Source organism: Acipenser ruthenus, chromosome 8, assembly GCF_902713425.1.
Source record: "Acipenser ruthenus chromosome 8, fAciRut3.2 maternal haplotype, whole genome shotgun sequence".
In the NCBI taxonomy this organism is placed as follows: Eukaryota; Metazoa; Chordata; class Actinopteri; order Acipenseriformes; family Acipenseridae; genus Acipenser; species Acipenser ruthenus.
Window position 1 is genome coordinate 59258533 of NC_081196.1, and position 27861 is coordinate 59286393.

A 27861-nucleotide genomic window follows, 5' to 3' on the forward strand; every position below is an offset into this window, starting at 1 on the left:
TGGACAATGACACCTGTGCCTTCTGTCAGTTATGTTGTCAATTCAATGCTTGTCTTCTTTCTATTCCTTAAGGATATTATCTTCAAGTATTGCTCATCCTTGTTAGACAGCTTTTTGGGTCTTCCAGTCCTGGGTTTGTCAATTACAGGTGATGTTTCTGTGTACTTGTTGATTATGCTTCGGATACCACACCTTGAAAATCAAGTGATGCGAGCTATTTCACTCAATGTTTTTTCCTTCTTTATGCAAGTCAAGGTTATTATAATAGTAGAACACACTAGTGGAGGCTTTGAGTAAATTGTTGATGTTCATGATACATCAGAGTAGAAAAATGCAACATGTCTAAGACCTTCCTACCTTTTTGAGTTTAATAATTGTCCAAGTGTGTTTGTAAGTATTGAATGAGCATCCAAATATGCTATGTCAAATATTGTTGTTTAGGGGTCCCAGAGTGGCTCACCTGGTTAAGGCAAGGCCGTGTGATGTGCAGGGTGAGTCATACAATCAGGGGAGCGTGGGTTCACGTCCTGGCTGTGCAAAGTTGTGCTGGCTTCAGTTCTTCTAAGCTGTGTGGGGAATTGCTGCAATGATGGGAAAAAAACAATAATTGGGCTTCCTAAATTGGGGATATATATATATACTTGTTGTTTAAAGCCTGAGGTACAATGCTGCTGAGAACAAACCTCAAAGACAGTAGGTAACAAAACACTACATGACCCTGTCGGTATAATATACATTTTAAAAATCGATTGTGAACTTGACTTCAGAATGTGGGATACAGCGTAGTGCTGTTGTAAGGCCTCCATTGAGTTTTGTTTGGGTCAGTTTTAGACTGTTTGTAAGGCCAGCACATATAGAGCAGAAATCAATTCTAGATTAGATAAATGTACGTGTAAGGATTGGCATTTGAGGGGAAGAGGTTGGAGACTGGTGATTCTGAGAAGATTAAAAGTCAAGATGTTTATTTATCGAGCACTGGATGGGTAATAAATAACTGCTTGAACCAATAACATAGAACACTAAAGTCAAGGTACACCACTAGACCACAGAGCCTTCAGGAAGTGTTTTAATCCAGAACATTGAATCAACCTTCATTTTCCTTGGAGTCTGCACTTCTGTTGTTGCAGAAAGATGAGTTTCAGTTGAGCACAGGATTGGCTGCAGAGTTGCAGTGTTCCTCACCTGCTATTTAGGCTGAATATGTATTGGATGATCCAGTCGAGGATAAAGTGGACCAATTGCTCAATATTTGCTGTCAAGTAGATGCAAATTAAGCATTTATAATAACATTGTCCTGTTACAGTCAAAATTTCTTTGTCGACTTACTAAGAGTATTGATTTACAGCTGATGCACAAACAAAGCAGTGGGATTTTGCTGTCTGATAGAAGCCGGCTAGAGACAGATGTTGATTGGCTGATGGTACTGAAAGCTTAATAATCAATGATAATTGAGTTATATTTATAATTTAAAAAAAAAATAAACAAAAAATGAAAACATGCAACGAATTTAGAGATAAAGAGAGTAATACCTAATACCTACAACTTTTAAGAAAGCCATGCAGACAAATGTTTTAACAGGTGCCTTCATGGTTAGTTTTACCACATATTTATTGATTGAGTGAAGTGATGGTTTTAAGAATGATGGTACTGCAGGGTGTATGATGTGCTGAAATATCACCCCGGATGTGGGTGTTATGATCATGACGCCATAGGCAGGTGCATCTAACCCCACACAATTCGATTTAAAAAAGGCATTTATCATCGTTACTTACTAACATACTAGAGGTAATTAGGCACTGCTGATAATGATTTTCAGTGGTGTACCCTTCCGCTGTTTTAAAAAAGACAGGTGAGCGGCACTGTGTGTGTGTGAGAGAGAGAGAGAGAGAGAGAGAGAGAGAGAGAGAGAGAGAGAGAGAGAGAGAGCATTTTTAATAGATTTAAATGTTACTGCTGAATATTGGATTGATGAATAAGAACACTAAAAATGCAAGTGCTGTAATGTTATTGAGAGAGGACTGTGCAGATGATTGTGTAGAGGGAGGAGTTAGCCTCTGCTTTTATTACTCCGGGTCATTTCTAGTGTGGATGAAGGACCGTTTGAACTGGGATGGTTCGTTGCCACTGCCAGTAAGGATATGGGACCATGTATTGGATGCCTCTTCGTGCATCATTCCACGATTTCCTGTTTGTTTGCTTCAGTGACGATTTAACCTAATATTATCTGTCATTTAAAATGTAAATGGAATACACAAATCTTCTCAATGCATATGCTGTAAAACAGTGTACATTTCTAGCACAATCTACACACCCCACACATGGTAATGATTTATAGTCTACTTGATGAATGCTGTTTAGTATTTGTACATTCAATATTCTTAGTATATTTGTGTGGGTTATTTTAATATGAAAAAAAAAATCCTATCCAAACTTTAATTAATAACCTGCATACATTTGCATGGGGAATATCGAGATACAATTTAGTGTTCCGCTCTTAATATCAGCTCAGTGTAGGGTGAAGCAAGGGTGAAGCAATATTACTCCACGCACTGTCTACCAAGAGAAACACAAGGATCAAAACTAAAAGTGTGCATTAAATAAATGTAATACAATGTAACATGGCACAGTATAATATACCGTAGTGAAAGAATTGTTAAGAATGATGTAGAAGGAGGTATAGCAAGCTCAGTAAACAGAACAATAATGAAAAAACACTGCATAATTAAAAGTGGAAAATTACTATGTAAAATTACCATGGACAATTTTTATAAGGGCTGCAAGGTTGTATTGGAATTTAAAAAACCCTTATTAAAAAATATACATCAAGTGTGAAATGATATAATACAGACATAAGGGACGTAACAAGAATCCTGTCACGGTGTGGGTATCCGCTGAGACATTCGAGGGACACAGAGAGTTTGCAGTTGCACACAAGAACAAACAAACAAGAACAAAGGGCTTGAAGTTCCAGGCCCTTTATAAAGGCAGGTGACCAGTGTTAATTGATCATCACTTACAGTATGCAACTGACACCTGGCCACCTGCTGCACATTCCTTTTCAATTAGGCAGGGAGGGAAGTTTAATTTCCCTGCCCTGCCATATCTAGCAGACATCATTTTACAAAAAAATACACATTCTTTTATTTTTACACCACCAAATTTATAATATAAATCACCACCAAATATACATTATTTGCTGGGCACTCCGGCAGTGGCGATGGCAACTACAGTGCTGGGCACTCCGGTGGCATGCCTCCCCTCAGCATCATATGTAGGGGCTGCTGAGTGGGGCATGGTTGTTGTGCTGCTCGTTCAAATGGCAGCTCTTGTCCATCTGGCTGTCGGGACAGCAGCTCCTCCCTTTTTTGTCACGCAGAATGGCAGCTCCTCCCTCTCTGGCACGCAGAATGGCAGCTCCTCCCTTTCTGGCACGCAGAATAGCAGCTCCTCCCTTTCTGGCACGCAGGACGGCAGCGCCTCCCTTTCTGGCATGCAGAACAGCAGCTCCTCCCTCTCTAGCACGCAGGACGGCAGCTCCTTCCTTTCTGGCACGCATGTTGGCAGCGCCTCCCTTTCTGGCATGCTGGACAGCAGCTCCTCCCTTTCTGGCACGCAGGACGGCAGCTCCTCCCTTTCTGGCACGCAGAACAGCAGCTCCTCCCCCTCTGGCTCTTGGGCAGACAGGGGGTGAGAAATGGTCAGATACACAGTAGTTCTCAATCCTGGTCTTCGGGGACCCCTGTGTGGTTTTCATTCCAACTGAGCTCTCAATTACTTAACTAAACCCGTAATTGTTTTTTGCTCTTAAGCAGTTGTAAGTAACTTGAAATCTGCAACTTTTCAGGAGCTGAGAACAATTAAAAATGCCTAATTAAGCTACTTGTTAGTTCAATTAAGGGTTTAGTAAAGTAATTGAGAGCTCAGTTGGAATGAAAACCAGAAGACACAGGGGTCCCCGAGGACCAGGATTGAGAACCATTGAGATAGAGGACAGTTTTAATGCATGGCTTTATCAGGAAATCCCATAGTAGTGCTTATTGCCTTTAGTTTCTTAAAAAAGGACTGAATAAAGCAACTGTTATGTTAGCCGTATAAATTCAAAGATTAAAAAAAGAAACAATATTGAAGTTGATTACAAACGGTATTGGTTCGATAGAGGGTAGCAACTTTTTCTTCTTCATCAAGTACTGGAAATGTTATTACAGTGAAACCTGTATTAATAGGTCAAGGGACTGACCATGTGTAGCTACTTATTATATTAAGACTGATGGCTGCTTATTCACCTATTTCTTTTGATGTAGTGCAATATGCATTTCTTAACATAAGATTTACAAAAGGATTACAGGAGATAAGGAAGTCTATTTCTGTCTCAGTAAGATGACAATTTTACAATTTGTCCCTAAAATTGGACACATTTTGAAATATGGAATGATGTTCATCATACCAAACTGGCACTGGCCTGCCCCCTCCAGGCATTTCCAAAATCTAGAAAAGTTTGGTATGATGACATCACAAATCTAGAAAAGTAACTTTCCATTCTGTGCCAGAAGTCGCTGTGAACATACCCTATGAGAGTGAAGCTCTGATAACAGGGTTTGTTGGTCTCTCTATAAGTCCATCTACTCTTTCACCACTTCTGTAAAACCATCCTCTTTGGACTTTCTCAGATCAGACAGATGACAGGGAGAACTGATAGGGGGCCAATGATTACAAAGCACATCTTAATGGAGGTTTTATGAAACTAATTGCCAAGACTGGAGCTTTATGAGATCCATTGAAATTTCCCAATGTAACAATAAAACAAAAAAGGATCTGCATATGAGTTCATAGCAAGGCTCTTAACTTTAGTTCACTGTATGCAGATCCTTTTTTGTTTGCTAAAGAAAAGGATCTTACAATCTGAACTTACATTAATCTGTATGGAAGAGAGAATGTAAGAAAGTAAAAGCTGACAAGCCCAGGGGACAAATACACCAACATTGTTTTATTGCAGGGCCTTGTTTATCAATGTATTTAATAATAAAGTGAATTAATTTGGCAAGGGGTGTAGAGCAAGCTTTTAAAATGCAGACATGAGAGAAATAAAATGGTGTCAGCACAGTAAAAATCATATTAGAAAATCTGATTTAATTATACACATCCTATTTGCATTGTGCTGCTGCAGTACCTGACTTGAATATTTTGCAGCTGGTGTGAGTTAACAAATCTGTGCATAACAAATGCAATATGATTCCCCAGTGCAAGTACCATTGACTTGAAGAGCTGGTATATCAATTACTGATTTATTGTTAATAGATGTCTATACATTGTTCTTGTGGCATCAGTCAATATGCCAAGTGACTGAAGAGAAGAAGTCACTCTGTGATATGTATGTGTTTACTTTGATACTTACTTTTGCATCCTGTTTACTGATCTTTCATTTTTAGTATGTGAACCTATTTACATTATACTTCTGTTTCATTTTATAGAAACCGAACCTCAATGTGCTTGGCACGTGTTGACAGATTGATGGTTAACAAGAAATAAAACTGTGTAACAGTACAGGTGACATTTAACAAAGGAACTGGAATGCTAATTCGGACCGCAATGTTAAGGGGATTAGATATTTGTTCATTGATTTGGCAGCGTCAGTCAACATTCTGCATTGCCAAAGGGAACAGGCTGTTTGGTGGTGTTCACATGTCTATTTGATATTAAGTTTCTACAGCGCTTATTGACCTTTTCATTCTGCATTTGTACTACAGAGCTGAACTAGCCCATCTGCAGCCTGTCTGGATTCATTATTCTCCATGAACCCCTCATTACAAGAGAAGGACGATGTTGAAGACATCCAGCCGAATGGCTCATTTTGCAATGCAGATCAAAATATAGCTTCACCAAGCAAAGATCATGAGCCGGAGGTCACAGGCTCCTAAACGCAAATGTCTTGTCACTCCCAGCTGACACGTAGTATTACACCAAAGGTAACTCGCTTAAGGACTGATTCCACACTCCTCAAAAAGGTCTCTGAACAAAGGAATCATCCTGTATGTGGCAACGCACATCTGTGATATTGTGAACTACTGGGAGACTGAAGCCTTTAGCAAGAAGTGCAAATTAAGTGTTAAAGTAAATACTTTGTCACAACACATTTATTTTGATATGTTTGCAGCACTCCACTGCATTTTCTTTTCATCCCACTTTGTGATCCTTTATAGGCATCAAGTTTACAAGCTTACTTGTTCTTTAATCTAAAGATGTTAACATGCCTAGTTAAGAAAGACTGGGTTTTCAGGGAGAAATGCACGCCACTCAAATCCCTTACCTGTTAACACCAAAAATGCAGATCAACCTTACACTATATATCAGTCCTGAAAGATGTATGTACCTTTTAGCTTGTTACTTAACATGCATTATTTTCATTTGTTCCAGTTTGTACCTTATGTCTGTGCATTGTATTCTTTTCAGTTGCCTTTGCCTGCTGTCTTGAGACTCTCTTGAAAATGAGATATTGTAGGTTTATCCCAAAAGATCTGTCCTGAAAACAACATTTTCACGTAAATAAATAAACAAACACACTCCTTTTTTACCCAGGTGGCCTGGGCTTACTTTCAGCAGACATGAGCTTGTCTTTAGTTATGGTCCACTGATGTCAATGGATATTAAAAACACAGATTTTGAAATGTAGCTTCCATGATATAGTGCTCTTTAAGATGAACCAGTGTTTATTACTAAACACTGTAAATTCAGTTTTGGAAATAACACTGAGCATAGAATGTCAGGGGTGAAAACCCGGGGTATTAAACATCCAGTACCATAGTCTAACCTTCATAGTGTTGTAAAACCATTCTCTCTCTATTATAAACAATGTCACCTTACCTGATAACGTTTTCATGCTGTGTTTTGCCTTTCTCTTGTTTCCCCACTTTGGAGAGACCCACCATCCTCTGTGCATTTTCCATTTCAGTCCCAGAAATAAAATTCCAGCCATCAATGGGCTACTTAAAAATAACACTGACTTGTTTTCAAAAGACTGCAGGAATCAAGATGTACGTGCTTGCCGCATAGAAAGAATACTTTGCTTCCACCTTGTCAGTGGAGGAGAGTGACACATAGTTAGCTTGTTCTAAAATGACTGGTAATGATATAAGTTCTTAGAATCATGTTTATTATAAACATTCTCAAATTATTTATTAAGAGATGTGTTTTCAAGACCTGTGGTCCTGAGTCGAGAATAAAAGGATAAATATAGGCAAAATGCAAAATAAAAGACAACGTCCAGTCTACACATACACATAAACCAGAAGTTATTATAATGTTGTAGCCCTAATAATAAACACAAAAAAATGAATGAATGAATAAATAGCCTACGTAGACAGCCAGAATGACTGTTCAGAATAAACATTTTACTGAATTTTTGAAGTTTAATGATTCCTAAAGTTCTGTAATGTGTCAAAGCTGTACAGAATTTTATTCTTTGATGATTTTCAAAGTTTGGTATATGGTATGTTTATTTCATTACCTTAACTGTAGGTGTCAGTTTTACTGAATTGCATTAATTTAATTATTTGTAAAGCTTTGTAATTTTGTATGCTTAATGTGATAAATAGGTTACTAGCTATATACCATCAGAAGTACTTGTGTATGTTAACTTTATTCTATACATTATTAAAGGTACAGTAATTGTTATTAATACCTGTTCATACAAATCGATTATGCAAACTAGTATCGGTCCCACTTATTTCGGATAATTGACTCTCTACTGTACTTTAATTTATGCATTTTACGAAAATTTAAAAATGACTTTTTAATGGTGTCTAAAAATACAAAAAAACCTCTGAAATCAATACATCCCAGATGACACGGCCGCACTTGACACCAGGCGAACTATTAATGCAACCTGAGCAGCTACTGTGTGTAAAAGTTTGTTCGGGGGAACTCTAGAGTTAGAATGATCGGTGCATCTACTGACTTTTATCAGGGTGCACCATGCTGGAAAGAAAGAAGATGCTAGTTCAACGACTACAGACAAAATGTCAGCAACAATACTAAGCTTTTGGGATAGATCACAGGTTCCCAAAGCAGGCCAAAAAAGTACTGAAAGTTAAAGTGATCCGGGGAAGATAGAAAACAGCACGGCAAAGTCCAGTAGATCTTACCCAGATTGTTACAACATATATGGACGTGACACTGGCTCTTTAAGCTAATTATTTTATACTCAGCTGTACAATTACTATATATGTTAAAGGCATTTCATAATGCCAGATGTGCACAACACCTGGCCTCACCTTCAGTGTTCCCAATGGTGTCATATAATCACAGGTATTTTACTCTGACAGGTTAAAACTTGTCCCAACATTAAAAGTTCTTCTTAATAACTGCTAATAATAATTTATTATAATCTTTATATGCAATAAAACACTCCCATCTGTATGGCCCTATTCACAAAACCTTAGGGAATGTTTTGCTAAAGCCTATTTTGATAAAGTAAGTTAGATTTCCTCTTCACAAAACCCCTTTCAAGTGTTTAGAAGGCTAATAAATATATCCTAATTTTTTTTTAGCATAGATTAACCCAGGAGAATGTTTACAAACGCTCTCCCAAAAATATTCCTTGTTAAATCAATATAATCTCCCCTTGCAGCAACCTACGCTTTGCCACTTTAGGAAAGTACTGTACAATTAGATAGTTGTGGATCCCCAGCTAAGATTGGCAACTTTTAATAGGGGAGCCACTGGGGACACCAAGATCAATATGAACTTCTAATGAAACCCTGTTCATTGTAATTTGAGAGATTAGTTCAGCCTAAATCCCAAACAACTGCTAGATGCATATCTTAGGCAGCATCCATCACATGCACCCACCTACAGCCAATAATATTAGTTCTTACACCACTATAACACAAACAGACAGAATACAAAGATGGAAGTGACAAAAATGGGAATAGCTTTGCAATCAATTTTACCTGTTTAAAAATTCAAACCTTTTGAACTTTTGGAATTTGGCGGGAACCCACTGACCACTCAAGCAACTGCTACTTCTGCATGGTGGACCCTTCCAAACGTCGGACTGGCAAGAATGCACCTGCTATCACGTATCCGGACCTTCCTTCATCCATCGCCCCGGTGCCACACTACCATGAGTTCCCCGTACCCACTCCTCCGGAGAGAGAGCAGCCGTCTTTAGAAGAGAGCAGCAAGTCAGAGAGCGAGGAAGACGTTGTAGATCCAGATGACAATTTCAGAGGTGGAGCTGAGGAGAGAAACCCATACTACCCCAACCAAAAAGACTACTCACTTCTAAATCTTTTGTAGTCATTTTTGTATTACTTTAGTATAAATACATGTTAATTTGGATTCATATGTTGTTTTTTTCTGACTTGATGTGAACGAAAAGACACAAATTCGCCCGTTTTCTCATTGGAAATAGGTAAATTTCAAAATATCACTGTCCTGGTCACAAAAGCAAAGTTTGTGGGGAATAATAGCCATTTTCTATACTTTTGAGGCATAAGCAATTAGGAAATAACACTTACTACCCAGGAACAAAAATTGTGTTACATAGTGTAATAACACTTTTAGTTTTCTTGTCACGAATCCTCCATTCCACCCTTGCTTAGGTTTGACAAAGTCTGAGATTTATTGGGGAGAAGTATAAAGAGGTCAACTGATGTGGAAAGACATTTCCTTACCCAAGGCCACACAATGAGTCGGTGGCTGAACTGTGATTCACACACAGGATCTCAAGGCTCATGTTTCTCTTTTCCTCTAACCACCAGACAGACCCAAATAGTTTGCATACTGTACATTATTAACATAGGCTAATCTGCATAGTTGAACATTGGTGGAGCAGGAGCAGACAGCCTGTTTGCCAATAATAGGAAGATGCCTCACCCCCTATAAAAAAGAGTCCCAGAGTAAAAGCTCAGCAAAGTGTAATAAAGCACAGTGAAATCATGGTAAAGTGCAGGTAAGCATTGTCAAGTATGGTAATGCAAATTTTAAAACATGGCAAACCAGGGTAAACTATGGTAAATATATCATATCACCATGAGAAAAACATGGCCAAAAGTGCAAACATACCTCAAAAAATAACTCACTGCTTTAAAGCAGCTGTCTCTCACAGTACAATTACCTCACTAAAATATCAGTTCTGTTTCATGAGGTCTTCAGTAGTTATTGTTTACTCTGGCCAAAGAAACAGTAACACCTGAAAGGCAAACAAACTTCGAGCTTTCATTAATATACTGTGGTATGGTACCAGGTGTTTTTTTAAATGGAAATATTTTGATGTTTCTTTCAATTGCACATGGCAGACCTGCATAATGAAAGTATATGACAAGTATGATTTATGGTATTGTTCATTAGCCATTTAAAAAAAATGAGTTTTAAAATGTCATTTTTTTGTACAGAAATATTCTACTGTAAAATGATTGAAACTATGCATTTAAAATGAAACACATCCTTTCTGTAACAAAGTGTCGTGAGTGTGTTACAGGAGACTTATTAAGTTAGACGTTAGAATGTAGGACAGATTGTTTAATCAATAAGGAAGGATCTCTTGTGCATGACTTGCACAACAGCATTTAGCTTATTTAGCATATATTAGCTTCAGGCAGGGATGTTTGTTTGGTGGGAGTCTGAACTAATAAGATAAATTCAGACGCATCAGCCAAAACACACATGTGTTAAAGGCTGTACTATCGTAGATAATGTCTCCATCTCCAACACCTGCTGAGCGAGAGATGGCATATTGTGGTATCACCAGTGATATTAATGCCTCCTGTAACATAACAGTACTTTCTGGTGCTATGGCTTTTCATTACATTGGCCTGTTAAACAATACGACTTTTACACTTCCCTGATGAAACATAAAAAGATATGTCATTCTTTGGCAACCTGCTAACTAGCTGCAACAACTACCATGCTACAAGTTGCATTTCAAAAGTAATTACTATCAGATTCCCAGTGGAAAGTAGTATTTAACACATATCCTCAGTATTAATGAATGCAAGAGCAGGAGACACCACCATTAGTAATTGCTTTTTATTCATAGTCTTCATTTTCCAGATAAATCACATTAAACACAGCCTTTAGACAATAGCAGTTGAGATAATCCATACAATGTATGCAACTTTGTTTTCATCAGTTGCCTGGTGTAGCGTAGAGCCCTATGGGGTGACAAGGGCTGATAAATGTGGAACACCAGCCCATGGACCAAAAGGGACTGGAAGAGTCAAGACCCTAATCAGGATTCATTCAATTACACTCCAAATCAACAAACCCTGATAGCCGAAATTCCCTTCGTACTAATGCACCGATTAATCCTGGCTGATGCCAAAAGAATGTAACTAGACAATAATGGGGAGGTGTATATTATACTGGATTTCAAACTACTTGTTGACCTCAGCAACTTATACTCCATTAGACAACAAAAGACTAAAAGTCAGCTATAATAAACCATGTCACATATACCACTGGCAACCTCTCTCTTTTTTCTTGAATTCAATTTGTTTTACAGGACAACCCACTGACTCCAATGACTGTAGCTTGTGGCCAGGAGAAATGGTAGGGTTTTCATAATGCCACTGTGTGAAGCACCTGTGAATTAGGTGAACTCATCTGGAAACATTATGGTTGATGTCTGCTGCAAATCCAAGCTAAGAAGCATGCAATGCCCAGAATGTTACACTTTTGTAGTTCTGTTTTCTACAGGATGTCAGACGTGCCAACTCTTTAAAATCGTATTTAGTAAGAAGCATCTCTGTTTTCTGAAGCGATGCACTGGCAGGACACTGACACATACCTTCTCTGTTGGAAAACAGGTGCAAAATATCTGCTTAAAAAAAAGGTAAAAATAGAAACAATCCCGGCTCTGGGCGTTGAGAAAAACAAGGTTGTAAGCACTGCCCCTATAAAAGAAGCGGCCTGGCTTTATTCTCTTCGCTCCTTGAACAGCCCCCTCTTCTACTATCACCTCATGTTTGTAGGCTTGGTGAAACAGAATAAAACAGTGTCACAGGAATGTCTGCTTATCATCAGTAATACAGCAATGCCTTACACCTCCCTGCTTGAAGGATCTTGGACTCGGAACAGCTGGACAGACTAAGCCAAGTTCTTAAACCCTAAACTAGAACAGAATGGATCTACTGATGACTGGTCTCCTCATCACAATTCAGTTTCGCATAATTCTTCGTTCAAAAAAAGGTCTTTAACAGCTCTTTTATTTTTTTCATTTCAGCCATACTGTGAAGAACAAACCACTGTCTTATTAATAAATAGTGTTTAAATAGATTCGACTTTGTTATGTTTTTTTTTTTTAACCCCCAACAATGTTAACAGTTGTATATGTGTACAAACCTTTCAGGAGAACATGTCCTGGTGTTGGGTTCACTATTCCTGATAATAAGGACCCCTAAACATATGTTTTCTAACTCCTTGTTCTGCTTCTACTGTTGTCATAATATGAATTGAAATCCCACATATTTCTATTTCTTCTATCATGTTTGGTTAGTCTTGGAGGTTTCTGTATTGAAATTAACAATGTAATATGCACATGAAAACATTCTCATAATACATAAACTGCTCAAAATAAATGTTGTTTTGGTCCTTAATTATAAAACTGTACCTGAACATGCAGTACATCAGGAGATGTGAAAGTCCCCAACGGCCAGGAGCACCACAGTCCACTCTTAGAACATGGTTAAGCTGCTTGTAAGGCAGAGAGCTATTCTACAGTAAAGCAACATTGCTGTACAAATGCCAAAATGTTACAGATTTTATTTTAAAAAGAAAAAGACAACACACTGTAAAATTACAAATTGAGCTGCCTAAATAAATCACATCTGCTCCTGTAAGGGTTTTGCTTTGTATTACCTGGCGTGAAGCTTTGAACAGTTTATGTATTCTGTGTTTTTTTGGACGAAACATTAAACAGTTAGACTCTGAGGGACTGCTCCCCAAACCCCAGAAAGACACGAGAGGAGAAATAAATGAACTTAAACTCATAGAGTTTGACAGCTACTAAGGCAACAGTTGCCAAATACAATATAAGCCCAAGTATATTGCAACACAACTATATATTAATTTAATAAAATACACAATATAGCTCTTATACACTTAACAATTTGGCTCATATGCACAGAAATTGCAACAAATCAATAAAAATATGTCATTTGATGTAAACTCATTAAATTTGATACATGTGCACATTAGATGATAATGGGTATAATGGTAATGTGAAGGGACTTTTCCTTTTTTTTTCGGTGTCCTCTGCAGTTCATAAATACATAATTATTTCACAATTAACTGCACTTTAGAATTTTAAAGCTTTTTACAAAATTACAAATATATTTTTTTTAAATGTTTAGACACTATTTCTTTTTTCACAGTACAAGAAAAATGTCCCCAATATACAGGATTACGAGTGACTTAAGGGAGGCTGGACATTACGATACATAAAAGGGTAAGGAGTTCATGGAACATGAGGTGTTCACACAATGATAAGGATGTGTTTTACTGTTTCACCGATTTGGAATGTTCTGGCATATAAATATAGGGGGTACAGTTAACCACAAGTAACAGCTGATGACAGGTGAAGGTCTGTTTTATCCCCCCCCCCCCCCCCCCCATCACTATCTCTTATACACTTTAATATTAATGTAATGACATCCACAATGCTATTTTTGTCCATCTTGACATACCGTGAATTCCGCGTCGAGTCCAATCTTTGTCAACCAAAAGGCATTTATTTATTTTTTTCACCGATTGTCAAAATATCACCTGCTGTCCATTTTTCGAATTGTGACTTTGTGAAAGATGAACTGTAGTGACAAGTTATTAATTGGTGGGCACTTGAAATGCTTGCTAGAAACCTGAAGCAGCATCTTCTGTCGTTCCAGGGATATAACTGTCCTTAGGAAAAGTCCTTTCTGAATCAGCCTTCCTTTCTTACGAACACGCATCACAATTGCCAATGTGTCCCTTTTTTCACTTTCTCACGGATGTGGCTTCACTTCCACGGCAATCCTGTAAAAGCTTGTCGATTTCACGCACAACCTGTTCTGCATCCAAGGCCTCTCTGCCTAATTCTGGGTTGGCCTGGTCCAATTGTTCCAGCACACAGTCCATCTCACTGGAGTCTCGACTCACTCGAGAATGCACATCGCCAAGGACTTTAGCCATCGGATCTGACGGAGGGTACGCGGAGTCTTTCAGCTGTTTATTGGCTGACAGGTATTGGCCGCTTGATTCTGCAAAGTTGCCAGATTTCACTTCACAGCCTTCTATCAGTCCTCTTGTGGATGTGCATGCTGGGATACATGTCTTGTTGGGGCTGTTTGAAGCTGAGGGAAGTTCTTGCAATAAAGGGCTCAGAGCACGCTTGGCTTTCAAGTAAGGTTTGACGTTGGCAACAAGAATGGTGTGATCTCTTTTCTCTTTTCCGAAAGTGCAGAATGTTTTTTTTCCATTGGTGTTCACGGTTTCATAACTCTCAGTCTCGACGTTCACTTCAGCACCTGCTGGTACAAAGAGGTTTGTGCGATAATCTGCGTTCTCTGCCTGGTTAGCTGTGGGGAACTGTGGCATCCAGCACCTGTCAGAGTGTCCTAGTACTCGACACTCATCCGTGCAATTAATGCACTCTTCTTGCTCTGAAAAAACAAACAAACAGGTTTTCTCATTAGGTTTACTACCTTGGACACAAATCACAGAATCCATAACACTCTACGGTACTTTTGTTGCTTGAGGGGCTTGCTTGACCCATTGTCTTCTGTAATTAAAAACAAAAACAGAATAATTATTATCAGAAAAAAAAAAAAAAAAAGCTGTCATGAGAATTAGGGAGACCAGCTGGCTGCTGTTGTGTTTTCCACGAGTATCACCAAGAGGCTGGTGTGTTGCATGATACTCATATTGCAAAAACGTCAAAGCCAAAATTGGCAAAAGTGTGAAACTTTATGATATGCTGATGTAATTTAGGTATTTGAAGCTCTCCCAACTCAAAATCACAATATACTACTGCCAAGTGCTTTCTGCATTTCTAAATTTGTGTAATTATTCTACCCTTTTGTCTTAAACCATAAGAAACTATGATAAAAATGGCACATTTAATTCAATTACAATATGGTTTTTTTTAAATGCACACATTGTGTTTGGCTCATTGAGGCTTGCCCCTTGCTTGAATTGGAGGGGATGTTTATGAGTCAGCCAAAAATCCTTAAATATGGGAATATCTATAAACAAAGCACAGACTACAGTAGGTGCTAGCTGTTCCTTTGACCAGGAAATGCATCCTGTATTAAAAAAGATCACTTGCCAATGATAAACATAGTTATTCATCAGAGAAATACACTTGTGCTCCAATACCTAAACGTCTTTATCAAGAAAAGGGTTGCACAAATGTTAACTCTTTTAACTAACAACATGGTTTAAAAAAACAATATTCTCCCATAATCTAGTATTTTTTTTTTTTTTTTAAAGGTGATAAATCCCACGTTACCATGTTTCCTAAATACAACAGAATGTATTGCTTCACGGGTCCTGAATTTCCATCCTCCTTTGCAGGATCATAAAATATGAGAGCTATTCTGGCAATATTTCAAACGGGTACTTAGAACCTGTATTAAGTTCCATGCATAAAATACCATGCAATCTACATTACTAGGAAAAGTTAACCATTCATAATTGAAAAGGAAGGAACCGTACTGTATAACTGAGTAAATAAAAATTCTCTAATGTACTTATACGCATTTGCTTGGCATTTATATGGTGTTCTGTAGGCTTTTAAGAAATAGTTTTGTATGATACTTAGAGGTTAGTGTGTATATACAAGCATTTCATGTTAATTTATTAGTAATTTATTGGTAGCTGACCTTGAGATTCTCAGCTACTTGCTATGAATAAAGATCTGAAATATAATGCCAACAGTCTTCGTCTATTCTATTCTATTCTATTGTTGTGTCACATCAGAGGAAGCATTATCATACATTATAAGCACCTCTCCTGACTATTAGCCTGCATTTCTGAATGCATTCACCAGCTGACAGGGGGGATCGAACAAGTGCTGTAATAGAACAGCAACAACAATAAACTTAAAATAAATCATCAGCAGTATGAATGAGAAAAAATAATCAATTTTCATAAAAAGAAAAATGTTTTAGTCAATGCTATGCAGAACTAAAAGAAGGGGAGATGCCACATTACTCCAGCTTCAGCAACTCATTTGTATTATTCCTTGTAAAAACCCTGATTCATTAGAGACAAACAAATGTAAGAGGCTGGTAAACTGTTCATAAGCAGCAAATCTATATACCACAAATACCCAGATACCACCTAGTGAATTCAAGTAAAAATAGAGACACAAAGGACAATAATGGCATTATAAGGTCATTATAATTTGCTGTTTGGGGAATTTATGAGCTGAACAAGGTTTTATGAGTCATTCTTCCAATGAAGGTCCTTAGGATGTAATTGGTCCTCATGGCAACAAGAATGCTTGCGTGAAAACAGATACTGCTGCTATCCAAATGTCATCCCTTTTAATCACTCATTTGATCCCTCGCAGCTCCTGCTTGCTGTACACGAGTTAGCTGCCACCAGACAAACCACTCGGAAAATGGAGCTCTGGATACTTTGCCAGTGAAACAGAAGGTCCTACTGGTTTAGTCAGGGCTGGTTTATACAAGACGTTATGCATTACAAATACAGGAGCACATTCTATCTGGATCTGCAGGTGAGTAGCACTGTAGTACTGCACCATGCAAAGATGGAGATCTTTTTCAATCAACATTCAGATGGGAACAAAATGGAATCTCAATAGAAGACATTTGTGTTGTAGTTTTCTTGGATAAATCAAATCACAGAACACAAACAAGCCTCATCTATCTATGGAATACAATATTTTGGATACTAGATCATCAAGCATGTATTTGTTTTTTCATTCACTGCAATTAGGGTCTGAAGTTGACACTTTTATCAGTTAACAAAACCCTGAAACAGACATGCTTTCAGAAAATATATTAATAATGGCTCTTTTTAAGAGGGAAGACTGTCAAGGCTCTGCCACATTTGTGTCAGATAGGTCCTAATAACTACAAACTAACAGGCCAAAGACAGGCACTCATGCTGTGCATCTTTTTCAATAGACATTCTGTGTAAATGGAACAAAGGTGTAGTATCCTGAGGATGCATATCGTAGTCATCCACTCATTTCAGAATAACTCTTCTAATAGATAAAGTTCACAGTCAAGATAGGGCCCACATAAAACCATGTCTAATCCCTGGCCATTAAAGCTTAACTTACATGATCTAATTACAATCACTCTTATAGTAGACAAATGGCTAAATGAAGGGCTCATGTGCATGCCTAATGTACAGACAGCTATATCATGTGTTGTTGCCAAAGCTTTAATAACATCTTGACTATCACTTGCCTTTTCAGCCACAGTATGTTAAATAAAGTATAGCACATAGTCAATTCTGTTGTGTTAATCATTTGATTTATTATAGTGTGAGGGCAGCCAGGACAGGTTCCCATTAACTTCCCACTTGTAAAATGTTCCATCCTGGTGTACAGGTAATGTACTGCTGAATAATAAAAAATATATAATATAATATATAATGTCATTATATAATACACTCAACAAAGTTTCGTTTTTTCCATTGATAGTAACAAGGACCGGGTGTTCAAGGGTTATTTTGTGGCCTCCAGGTAGGCCACGTGTGATATAACCACACTACTGGGATGCTGATATCCTTAGATAAAAGTCGCAGCAGTGTGGAGTAGTGGTTAGGGCTTTGGGCTCTTGACCGGCGGGTTGTGGGTTCAATCCCTGGTAGGGGACACTGCTGCTGCACCCTTGAGCAAGGTACTTTACCTAGATTGCTCCAGTAAAAGCCCAACTGTATAAATGGGTAATTGTATGTAAAAAATAATGTGATATCTTGTAACAATTGTAAGTCGCCTTGGATAAGGGCGTCTGCTAAGAAATAAATAATAATAATAATAATAATAATAATAAAAGCACATAACCATAGCTTCTGCCTGTCAAACTGTAATTACAATTTCTGACATCATCATAAAGCAGCCAACACAAATGATTTCTAATGGTCATTGGCTGCCAAGCAAATGCAAAAGATTTTAATTTCCTTTTTTGAACAGAGGACTAATTTTTCTGCAGCATCTTCGAAGATACTAAGGGTTAATTGTGATATTAAAAGTGCACTCTTGCCATACTGTCATGACATTGGATTAAAATAAAAGGAAATTAATAACAGCATGATTACATTTAAAATAGCTAAGCATTTTAAATGTATGCAGTTTTAAAGGTCCTATGTAAAACAATTGTGCCTAATCGCCTTGATTAACAAATGTTACAATCGTAAATACAACGAGTATCCATTTAGGTACAGTAGATAATGGGACAATATTATGCACAGGATCTGTATCCCATACTGCAATCGAAATCAAGAAACACTGCGACATATTTTCAAACGCTGGCCAGCATCACAGAAGGAACAACAGTTTGATTAACATGCATCCAGAAGCGACTGCTGACTGATGGGGCAAGTACTGTAAAAAGCTGCAAAGGAGTCAATCAATATACACAATAACCCATACTCAAGAAGTGAGCAAGCTGTGTCAACCAGAACAATGTTTTCACCAACTTCCAAATAAAGCTGCCAAAAACTGTTTTGAATGGAGTGTGCTTGATGCCGTCACCTCGGAAACTGGATAGTCACATCTCAGCTGTCTTAATGGAGAACCATGCATTATATTAGACAAATAAATCAATCAATCAGCAGCTACTCACTGTTTCCAATCCCAACAACAGGACCTGGAGGCTGTATGGTCCAGTGGTTAAAGAAAAGGGCTTGTAACCAGGAGGTCCCCAGTTCAAATCCCACCTCAGTCAGTGACTCATTGTGTGACCCTGAGCAAGTCACTTAACCTCCTTGTGCTCCGTCTTTCGGGTGAGACGTAATAGTCTCTGTAAGTCGCCTTGGATAAAGGCGTCTGCTAAATAAACTAATAATACTATGTTGTGAAACACTTTTTCGATGACTTGTAACCCTCTCATGTATCAGTAGCACATGCAGTGGATAGCTAAGTAAAGGCTAGACTCCACTGGGGGAGTGGTTTATGATAGAAACTAGACTGAAACAGCAAGAAAGGTTGATGGACTAAATGTGGCACTCCAGTTCTCTCTTTTTTTTGATTACTGGTTTCAAATAAGAACAACACGAGAGCCCTGAAAAGAGTAGCTGTAAAATACAGCCTAGAAAGCAGCGTGCACCTGTGTCACACAACTGGGTACAGTCATCATAACAAGCAGGGCTGCATTAACTCCAAGCGAATTCAGTGGCAGCTGGATTCAGTCCTGAGCATCTGTGACAGACTACAGTACACCTGCACGCCTTGAGGACAAGCTAGCAATGATCTGAATAAATCTCTCTGCAACAAACTGGGACTCCTGCTGTACTTACAATGTGGTTTGCATAAGCACAGTGCTCTCATTACAAAGGAATTATGAGTATCTGTGTTTACTGTGGGGTTTTTTTTTTGGGGGGGGGGGGGTTGCAAGCAGTTAGTACTCATGGCAAATAATGTTGTTAGCAGAAACAAGACAATAGAATGACATTGAACACACATAACAGGGTAACAAATAGGAATTGAAATATTCTGAAAATGTAAATTGGATTAAAAAATGCTTTTAAGTATAGGCGGTTTCCACAGTGCTATTTTGCACATTCACCATCTCCTTTATCATTTCCTCTTATTTCTGTCAGTCGCCCGGCTGCTCAGTGACATGGAAACTCAGTGGGGTGATATGCAGAATTACAATGTGCTTACACTGGTAATGACACATGTCTGCTCTTGAAATAGTCCTTCAACCAAGAATATCTTATCTTTATACAGTGGCCAGCCTGGCCCAATATATTCATTTTAACACAAACAGAATCAAAAATTATTGTGGAAGCAAGCCTAATTGCATTATATATTCACATATTATCAACCTCATGCAGGTTGTTATGTGTTGCCACACCAGCTGGGAAAATAATTAAATAAAAAACATCTTTCATTTAAAAAATGTGTATTTTTAAACAGCAGGGGAGCCCTTTACTGTTAATAACTGGTTGTCTGATCAAGTCAAACCAAGAAGACATCACAAAGAAACAAATGAAAAAAAAAGCTTTTCAAATAATAAAAAAGATACTTCATCGAAATCATCAGTCATTATTTACATAAAGCCCTGTTGCTTTGACTGGAATATGGTGCATACTATGCAGCCTTGACTATGCATAATTTAATTACTAGCCCCGTTCCTATTTCAAAAGACTCACAGTACTGTACCTGGTTTACATCCAAAGATGTCAATGGCCCATGATTAGTTAAGAAGGCTTTAAAAGACAGCATGGCATTAATTTGTACCCAGTGGTTATATGAATAACATTAACCTGAAACACAGGTACATTTACGGACTGCCAAAGGGCTTTTTTCCAGTCTAAACAATAAGCAAGTGCATCTCCGGTTTCTGTTGATAGCCTGCCAGCAAGCTGTTATTCAGCTACTCTTGAATTTCAGCGAGGATTCAGTTACAGGAAGACATGGCTGATTTTGGTTAAATATGTCTTTGTTTGTTATTGTATCGCTATTTTGGAAACATTTATGAAGGAATGTAGAAGGGGGAGGGTAGGTAAATAACAGAAAGGTGATTAATAAAATAGCCAAGTTTCCTTAACCTAATATAAAATGGGGACAAAAATCAATTTACTACAGGTCAGTCCTGTAGTGAGATAAAATGCAATTATATGTGTCCCATGACAGCCTATTGTGCAGATGTGGATAATCCCTGCACTAACATTACTCAGCAATCAATGTTGGCAAATTAGATTTATGGTCCCAAAAGATGAGGAAAGGGTTAACAGTCAGCAGGTCCAGCAATGGAGCCCTCCTACTGTATGCTGAGGCACTGACTTTATTGAGGCTGATTCTGTGCTTTCAATGAAGGTTTTCAGCTAGATGGGGGCAGGAGGAAGATGAGCATGATTAAAGTTAAACTAACTAGAGCAAAGAGCACTGGGTTTAGATTTTGAACCCCTAAATGATTCACTACTGCCCTCCACCTCTTTCCCTGAACTCAGACCGTGAAGCTTGGAAAGCAATCCTGGGTACTGCTGCTGATTTTCCTATTACAGCAATCGCTTTTCAAAGCTAATTTGCTCTATATTGCTGTCAACGCTCTAATGAAAACAAGAATAATACATCAATTCATCAATAAATAAATCAAAAAAGATAATAAAAATGGTCCTGAACGTGCTTTGCAAAGCAAGAGTTATATATGTGAAAAACAATACATATACTCGTCAGCAGTCCCCTCCATTTATCAGACTGTTCCATTCACAGCAATCACCAGAGGGATGCTTCGTAAATCAGGAGGCCACCTTGCGAGGCAAGAATCTCAAGGAATGAAGGGTCTTTAGATCTACTTCATTTAGAGTGCAAATTAATCTGAAATAATGTCATGCAACTACAGGATAGTGTGATATATTTATATAAACATGAAATATAAATAAATTACAATGATAAAATACCACTTTTTCAGTCCTTAGTATGAATGTATTTAATGCTTAGCTTCCCCTTACACCCATTGCCATTTCGTGCTTAACTGGGTGGTGGTTTTGTGATGCGGACTAATGCCTACTGGGGACAAGTTTGAGGCTTCCAACATTGTTTCACTTGTGACCAGAGAGGAATCCAGCGGTGAAAGGCATAAGAGGCTAGTGAATGAACCTCTTGTGTCAGTAAACAGATATCACTACCAGCAGTATAGGCTTCCAAAAATGTCTTTTAGGTTAAAACTGAGGCATGGAAAGAACACAACAATTATCTAAATAAGGAAAGATTTTTTTTAATCTTAGATTCATGGTGAAAGATGTTTAAGGCAGGTATATTGTTATTGATTATGTAGAAGAAAGTGAGTGACACCTGAGGATACAATTGTGCCATATCTGCGAGGCAAGATAAGCATCGGCTAGCTGATTCCAGGCTATTAGGAATGATATTTACCTAATAGAGCAAATACCCTACATGCGACATGGTTTAAACGTTAAAAATGATTTCTCATGGGGAGCTAGTCAGTGTTTTATGCCATGGTTCTCGTTCTCTTTTATTAGATATGATTTTTAGCTAATACGCTCTCAAGCAATGCAAGTGGTATAATGTAATTTAAATTTCTAATGGCCACTAATAGTTCTAGGACTACTTGAAATATAAGCTATAACAGTAATTGTGCAGCAAAGCCTACTGCCAATTTATTAATAAATACAGAGAATTTAATATAGTTTACACAATTCCAGAGTTCACATCCCTGGACAGACTGAAAAAAAAACAATTTGCTCAGAGACCATTTTTCAACTAGGCTGTGCCAGGCTTACACCTGCCTTCCTTTGTGGTGAAAAAAACAAACAAAAAAAAACCTCAATGTATTACAAAAGTCTCAGCGTGTCTCTTTTATCTAGGCAATATATATATATGCAAATCTAGTCTCTTTGACCAGCAGTGGCGGGCCCGCACAGGTGCATGTTTTACCTGGATAAGAGCTATGAAAAGAAGCACATGAAAACAGCAAGAGGCCATTTCCATTCCAGCTAGAGACTGTAATAAGCACAAAGGGTATCAGGTCTCTGCTTTTTTCCCACCTCACCACACTTGCGTTTAGATTTGCTCCCTCAGGCATAAACCTATATTCCTACACAATCTATAATTAAGAGCTCACAGCGGGTGATTACTTACTCTACTTATACACTGCAACATTTACTGCAGAGTACAGTATTATGGTGAACGAATAGTAAAGGAGAAAAATACATGTTAATATTACAAAATGAGAAACAGAACAACTTGAGAGGCTGAAGAGACTACATGAAATCACTACATTGTAGAGTCCTAGTTTAATAAAACAAAGATGTGCTTTTTCATGTTAAAAATGCCCCTTCTTATTTTTAAGCTTTACTTTACATTACAAAAGCTAGATAATATTTACTATAGTTTTTTTTGTCATTTTGTCATCACCCCATTTCTTTTTTTCCCTTTTACTTTTCTATCTAATTCATGTCTCGTTTCTAAGCTTTGTTTATTCGGTCACTCTGATCTGGCAAATTTTAAGAATCCCAAAACAAATGAAAACAGAGAGAAAGTGGGGAAAATGGAAGGATGTATAACATTTTAGCCAGACTGCAGCCTCCCAAATGCATTGGCCCTTTCCATAACTAAAAAAAATGAAATGCCTATGGCTTTAGTGCAAATTCCAAAAGCCACTGTGGGAACATTTACTTGAAGACAACAGGCTAATAAAAGGCTCAAACACCTGAAGCAATGGTACAGTGCAAGAAATAGATTTTCTGAACAAGCAGCTCAGATAGACAGGTCTGAGTGGTGAATAGCTACTGCCTTTTTTAGCATGTAAAAGGACAAGTCAGCACTGTAAAGACAGCATGCCTTTCATAGTTTCTAAAACAAGTCTGGTTAAAAAACACCTCTGGGCTATTTTGGTGGAGCAGGGTTTTATCACATCTAGATTTATTTGAATGAAAATGAAAATATGCTGCATTTAAATGTATAAGAAGTTCTACAGAATTATAAAAAGCATGTATTCATTGGTAGATACAGCCCCACAATATGTGTGCTGATTAACTATGCACACATATTTTTTTTATATAACAAACTTGCTGACTGGAAGGTAAACATATCAAAGGAAATATCTCTGAAAATCAATAATGTTTTTTTTTTGTTTGTTAGTTAGTTTTTTGCCACAAAGATAACAGTGAATAGTTTAAAATGATCTAGTTATAGTACTGTACATCCTCTATTATTTAATTTCATTTTAGCTTATTTTTTTCTTTTAACTAACTCCAAATACTAAACTGTATGGATTAACCATCTGTAATGCTGTAATGAACGCTATCCTCAGACTGATCAAGTTTAGTAATATAAAGATGCTTTTGTCTATTCCACAGATGCTTTGCTCTTTTGGCAATGGTCTTTGAACCTGGAGTTGTTAAAGGATGTTGTCTTTTCTACAATATCTTCTGTCCAGATCTCACGCGGTGGAAGGATAACTAACCCGCTCAAAGGCTTGTTTGCTATGACCATGTCTGCTCTGTTCATGACATACCCTCTATGTAATTTCCATTTAAAACAAAAATACACATACAGACCTATCTATGCTGTCAATGATTTTTTTGAATGTAAATGATGCACAAAACACATTTGACAATCTAACTATCAACACAGTGACATAAATGTGTGTCAGCCCCCCGAATTCCACAAACATGGCTTTGTGGTGGTAATCACCCTTATCTTAAAATAATGTACAAGGGATTTTTACATTACAAATACATACACAAGTGTTATAAAATCCTATATATTTTCAGTGTAATACTGATTCATATTAACATTGCAGCCAAACTCTGTTATTTAACATTTCATAAAGATGATTTAGCTCATGCAATATCACATTGTAATTTGATTAATGTGAATACAGACTGCAGCGACTCTGTCATTGCAGTGTCACCTTTGTTTGTTATTAGAGTACACTGAATTTCATGGAGTGAAATTACAAAATGCAGTTTCACCTTTAGGCTGATTTATATAGGGGTATTCCTATACAACGGACCTCATAATGAAACAAGGGGATCAGCTCTGCAGAATACAAGACAGATGACAACAGGAAAAAGCTCAAGCGAAGAATCACAAGGAAAGTACAAATCTATGGAACATATTAAATAAATACTGTAAATAGGATGTTAAAATGTTGCTGCTAAGGTATTTAGCTCAGAATCTCTGCGTTTCAATTTGGTTTTGTACAGATCACAAGATTATTATTTGAGGATCTCCATGTAAGAATTTGGTTATTTTATTTTTTTGATCTCCATAAACCACTATGAAAACAATTGCTTACTCAACAGCAGACTCTAAATTCCATTCCATGCTCCGACCCACAGGGTGGGAATCTATTTTTGAAAGCTGACTCATTGGCACATTAGGGAAACTGAGTGTTACAAAGAGCACACAAAACCCTACCTTTTACCACTTCATAAAGCTAAGGTATTTATTTATGGTATTTGTAAGTATTATTTTTAGACTTGTGGCTTATGTAACTGCAGAAAAACACAAGCACTCATTTTAATTCCATATTTAATATGCATCGCTCCCTATTTGTAACCAAGGCTGTTTTTAATACAGTATTTCTTTAAAACAAATGCTTTCTCCTTTTTTCCCTCTAGCGCACATTAGGGTTTATTGTCTAGACAATGCCATTTTATATACAGTTTCATAACCATTATTGAATTAAACCAGCATTTTTACTCGCCGTAATGTGAGCTTATTAAGATATCAGATGAGATTATCATCATAAATTCTCATATCAAGTTTACTGGAATTAAATCTGTACATCTTTCCACTGACATATTTTGCTGCAGGCCATAAACTAAAGGAACCTGTCTAACATTTATGAACAACTGCAAGAAACAAAAAAATCCTTAAACATATCGTTGTGCTTTATTACTTTCTGATAGAAGTAAATCTGAAGAGGCTTTTTTTTTAAAGCAGAGAAAAAAGATATTTAAACCATTATGTATACTAAACCTGCAAGATTAGGGTCAAAGATTAGTAGGCTTACATAGGATAAGTAATGGATTACTGAACCTTGATTACGATAAACAAATATCAAATGGGATGCTCATTTATTGGATGACCACAGGCATACACTAAGGTATTTCTCTACATCTTAAATCTTGCCATAAAGAAGGCACAAATCAGGACACTTAATGTAATTGAGTTGGAATTGTATCCTACCCTGGGATTAATGTCATAATGCTCTTGAGGATTGGGGGCGAGCATTACTGCCTATTTTGATCATTGTTACTGCTCCAGATGACCAGCTTCTTAGAGACACCAACAAAGTATGTGTCTTGGCAGGTTTCTACTTGAATTTATGTCTCATTCACCAAAAGTGTAAATAAGTTGAATAATGCATGACGCTTCATACCTGCACATTTTATATCAGGCATATACAAATAAAGTGTGACGCATGTTACCATTTGTTGTAGCTATGACCCAATTATAAGTGATTGTGTTAAATCAGGAACATCTGAAAATGTATCAACAAAATGTGAACTAAAATAATGCATTATTAAGTGCTAACAAATGATTTTAGAATCAATTTGTCTTTTATTAGCAACACAACACCTTGTTTCATTGCTTGTATATATTTCAATTTATATATATATATATATATATATATATATATATATATATATATATATATATATATATATATATATTCAAAGACAGCACTATCATACATGCCAACAGTGCCTATATGGTCGGGACAGTCCTGGTTTCTGAGCAAATGTCCCGCGTCCCGATGCATAGGATGAAAGTCCCGCTATTTATCCTTGGAAATTCTTAAATTTTTTTTCTCTCTCTTTAGCGGCTGCTGACCCTCGTGCACTGCATGGCAGGGATTGTTTTCACATGACGAGATCATAAGTGTGTCATATCCAGTCTATTGGAGAAGCATGTTGCTTCATCACTGCTGCTGCAATATGATTTGTGTAGGATTATGAGTTAAATGTGGCAGCCAATGGAACGCAATGGACTGGAGTTAGCTACACCCATCATTTTCATACACCATTCGTAGTGATTGAAGGTTCTGAGATGATTAGAAAGTAAGTTTACCACATCAATGGTATGGTGCTTGATGTGATAAACTCTAATCACCCTCTATATGAAATAATAAACCCAGCCTGTCGGGTCCAGCGAACGAAAATGGCATCTATCAAATCAACAAAAAAAAAAGAAAGTGCTTGTTTAACACACTGGAGTAAAAATATATTCATTTACTGTGGGCAGTAGAGTTAGTGAAAATCACACGTTCTACTCTTGCTGCAGCTGCTGCATTATGTCTATTTTTACTATCATGATGGTTATGTGGTGTTTAGTTGGGGGGGGGGGGGGGGGTAAGTCTATTACTTATATGATAATGCATGTGTGGGTGTATGTGTGTTTTTATGCGTATAACCCAACCCCCCCACCCAGGGGACGAGTATCCCGCTGAACAGTTTCCAAATGTTGGCAAGTATTCACTACAGTAAGTAGAAGTTGCTGCAATTAAGCAGATTTTAAAACTCTGTTAAAGCCTGTGCATAAACAATTTCATAAACAAGTGTGAGTCCATTGAACTTCTTATCCCCATACCACAAAGTTAAACCAGTAACTTTGAAATATATAGTTGTCAAAAGTAGTAGTTAACAGTGGCAGTAATGAATACCCAGTCTACCATTGATGGCAACACAGTAATTGTGTTTGTGTGAGCCTTGGTTAAAATTTGAAAATTCAGTTTTGTCATAAAAACTGATAAAATAGCAATAGCAATATTAGGCAAGAGTAATAAAATGCCACTAAAGAACATTTGTTCAGGTGTTGTTAAAAAAAAAAGCTTTTACACCAAATGCAAATTCTCTGACTTTTCTTTTGAAACAGTGTTTTGTTTTGAAGTGAGAGATGAAGATGTCACGTAAATTGAGATCTTGTGGAGTCACCAAACACCCAATTTCAAAACCACCTTGAAACTGCCACTAAGTTTACAACTGTTAATTTGACATCTCTGAGATACTCAAATGTCGTGAGGTTGGCAAATGTACCTAAGTAGGGTGCACAACTGTAATCGACAGGGATTAAAAGTAAGGAATACTGAAAACCATAATAAGATGTAGACCTGACCTACAGCTAGGCAGAATGTTAAAAAATGACAAAACCTCTGTCCTCTAAATGTACAGAATAAATGTATTTATAGCATATTCTCAATGGAGATGTCA

The 27861-nt window shown here is 37.4% G+C and overlaps 1 protein-coding gene across 2 annotated transcripts in view; it reads right to left on the reverse strand.

Annotated features, from left to right (window-relative positions):
* Window positions 1-13595: 13595 nt before the first annotated feature.
* The window catches only part of LOC117407335 (protocadherin-17-like), a 45141-nt gene continuing 30875 nt past the window's right edge, over window positions 13596-27861 (reverse strand). For both annotated transcript variants that reach the window (XM_059029369.1, XM_059029368.1), the window contains exon 5: window positions 13596-14633. In XM_059029369.1, the coding sequence (XP_058885352.1) occupies window positions 13969-14633 (665 nt within the window). In that variant the 3' untranslated portion in view covers window positions 13596-13968. The remainder of the gene's footprint in view (window positions 14634-27861) is intronic.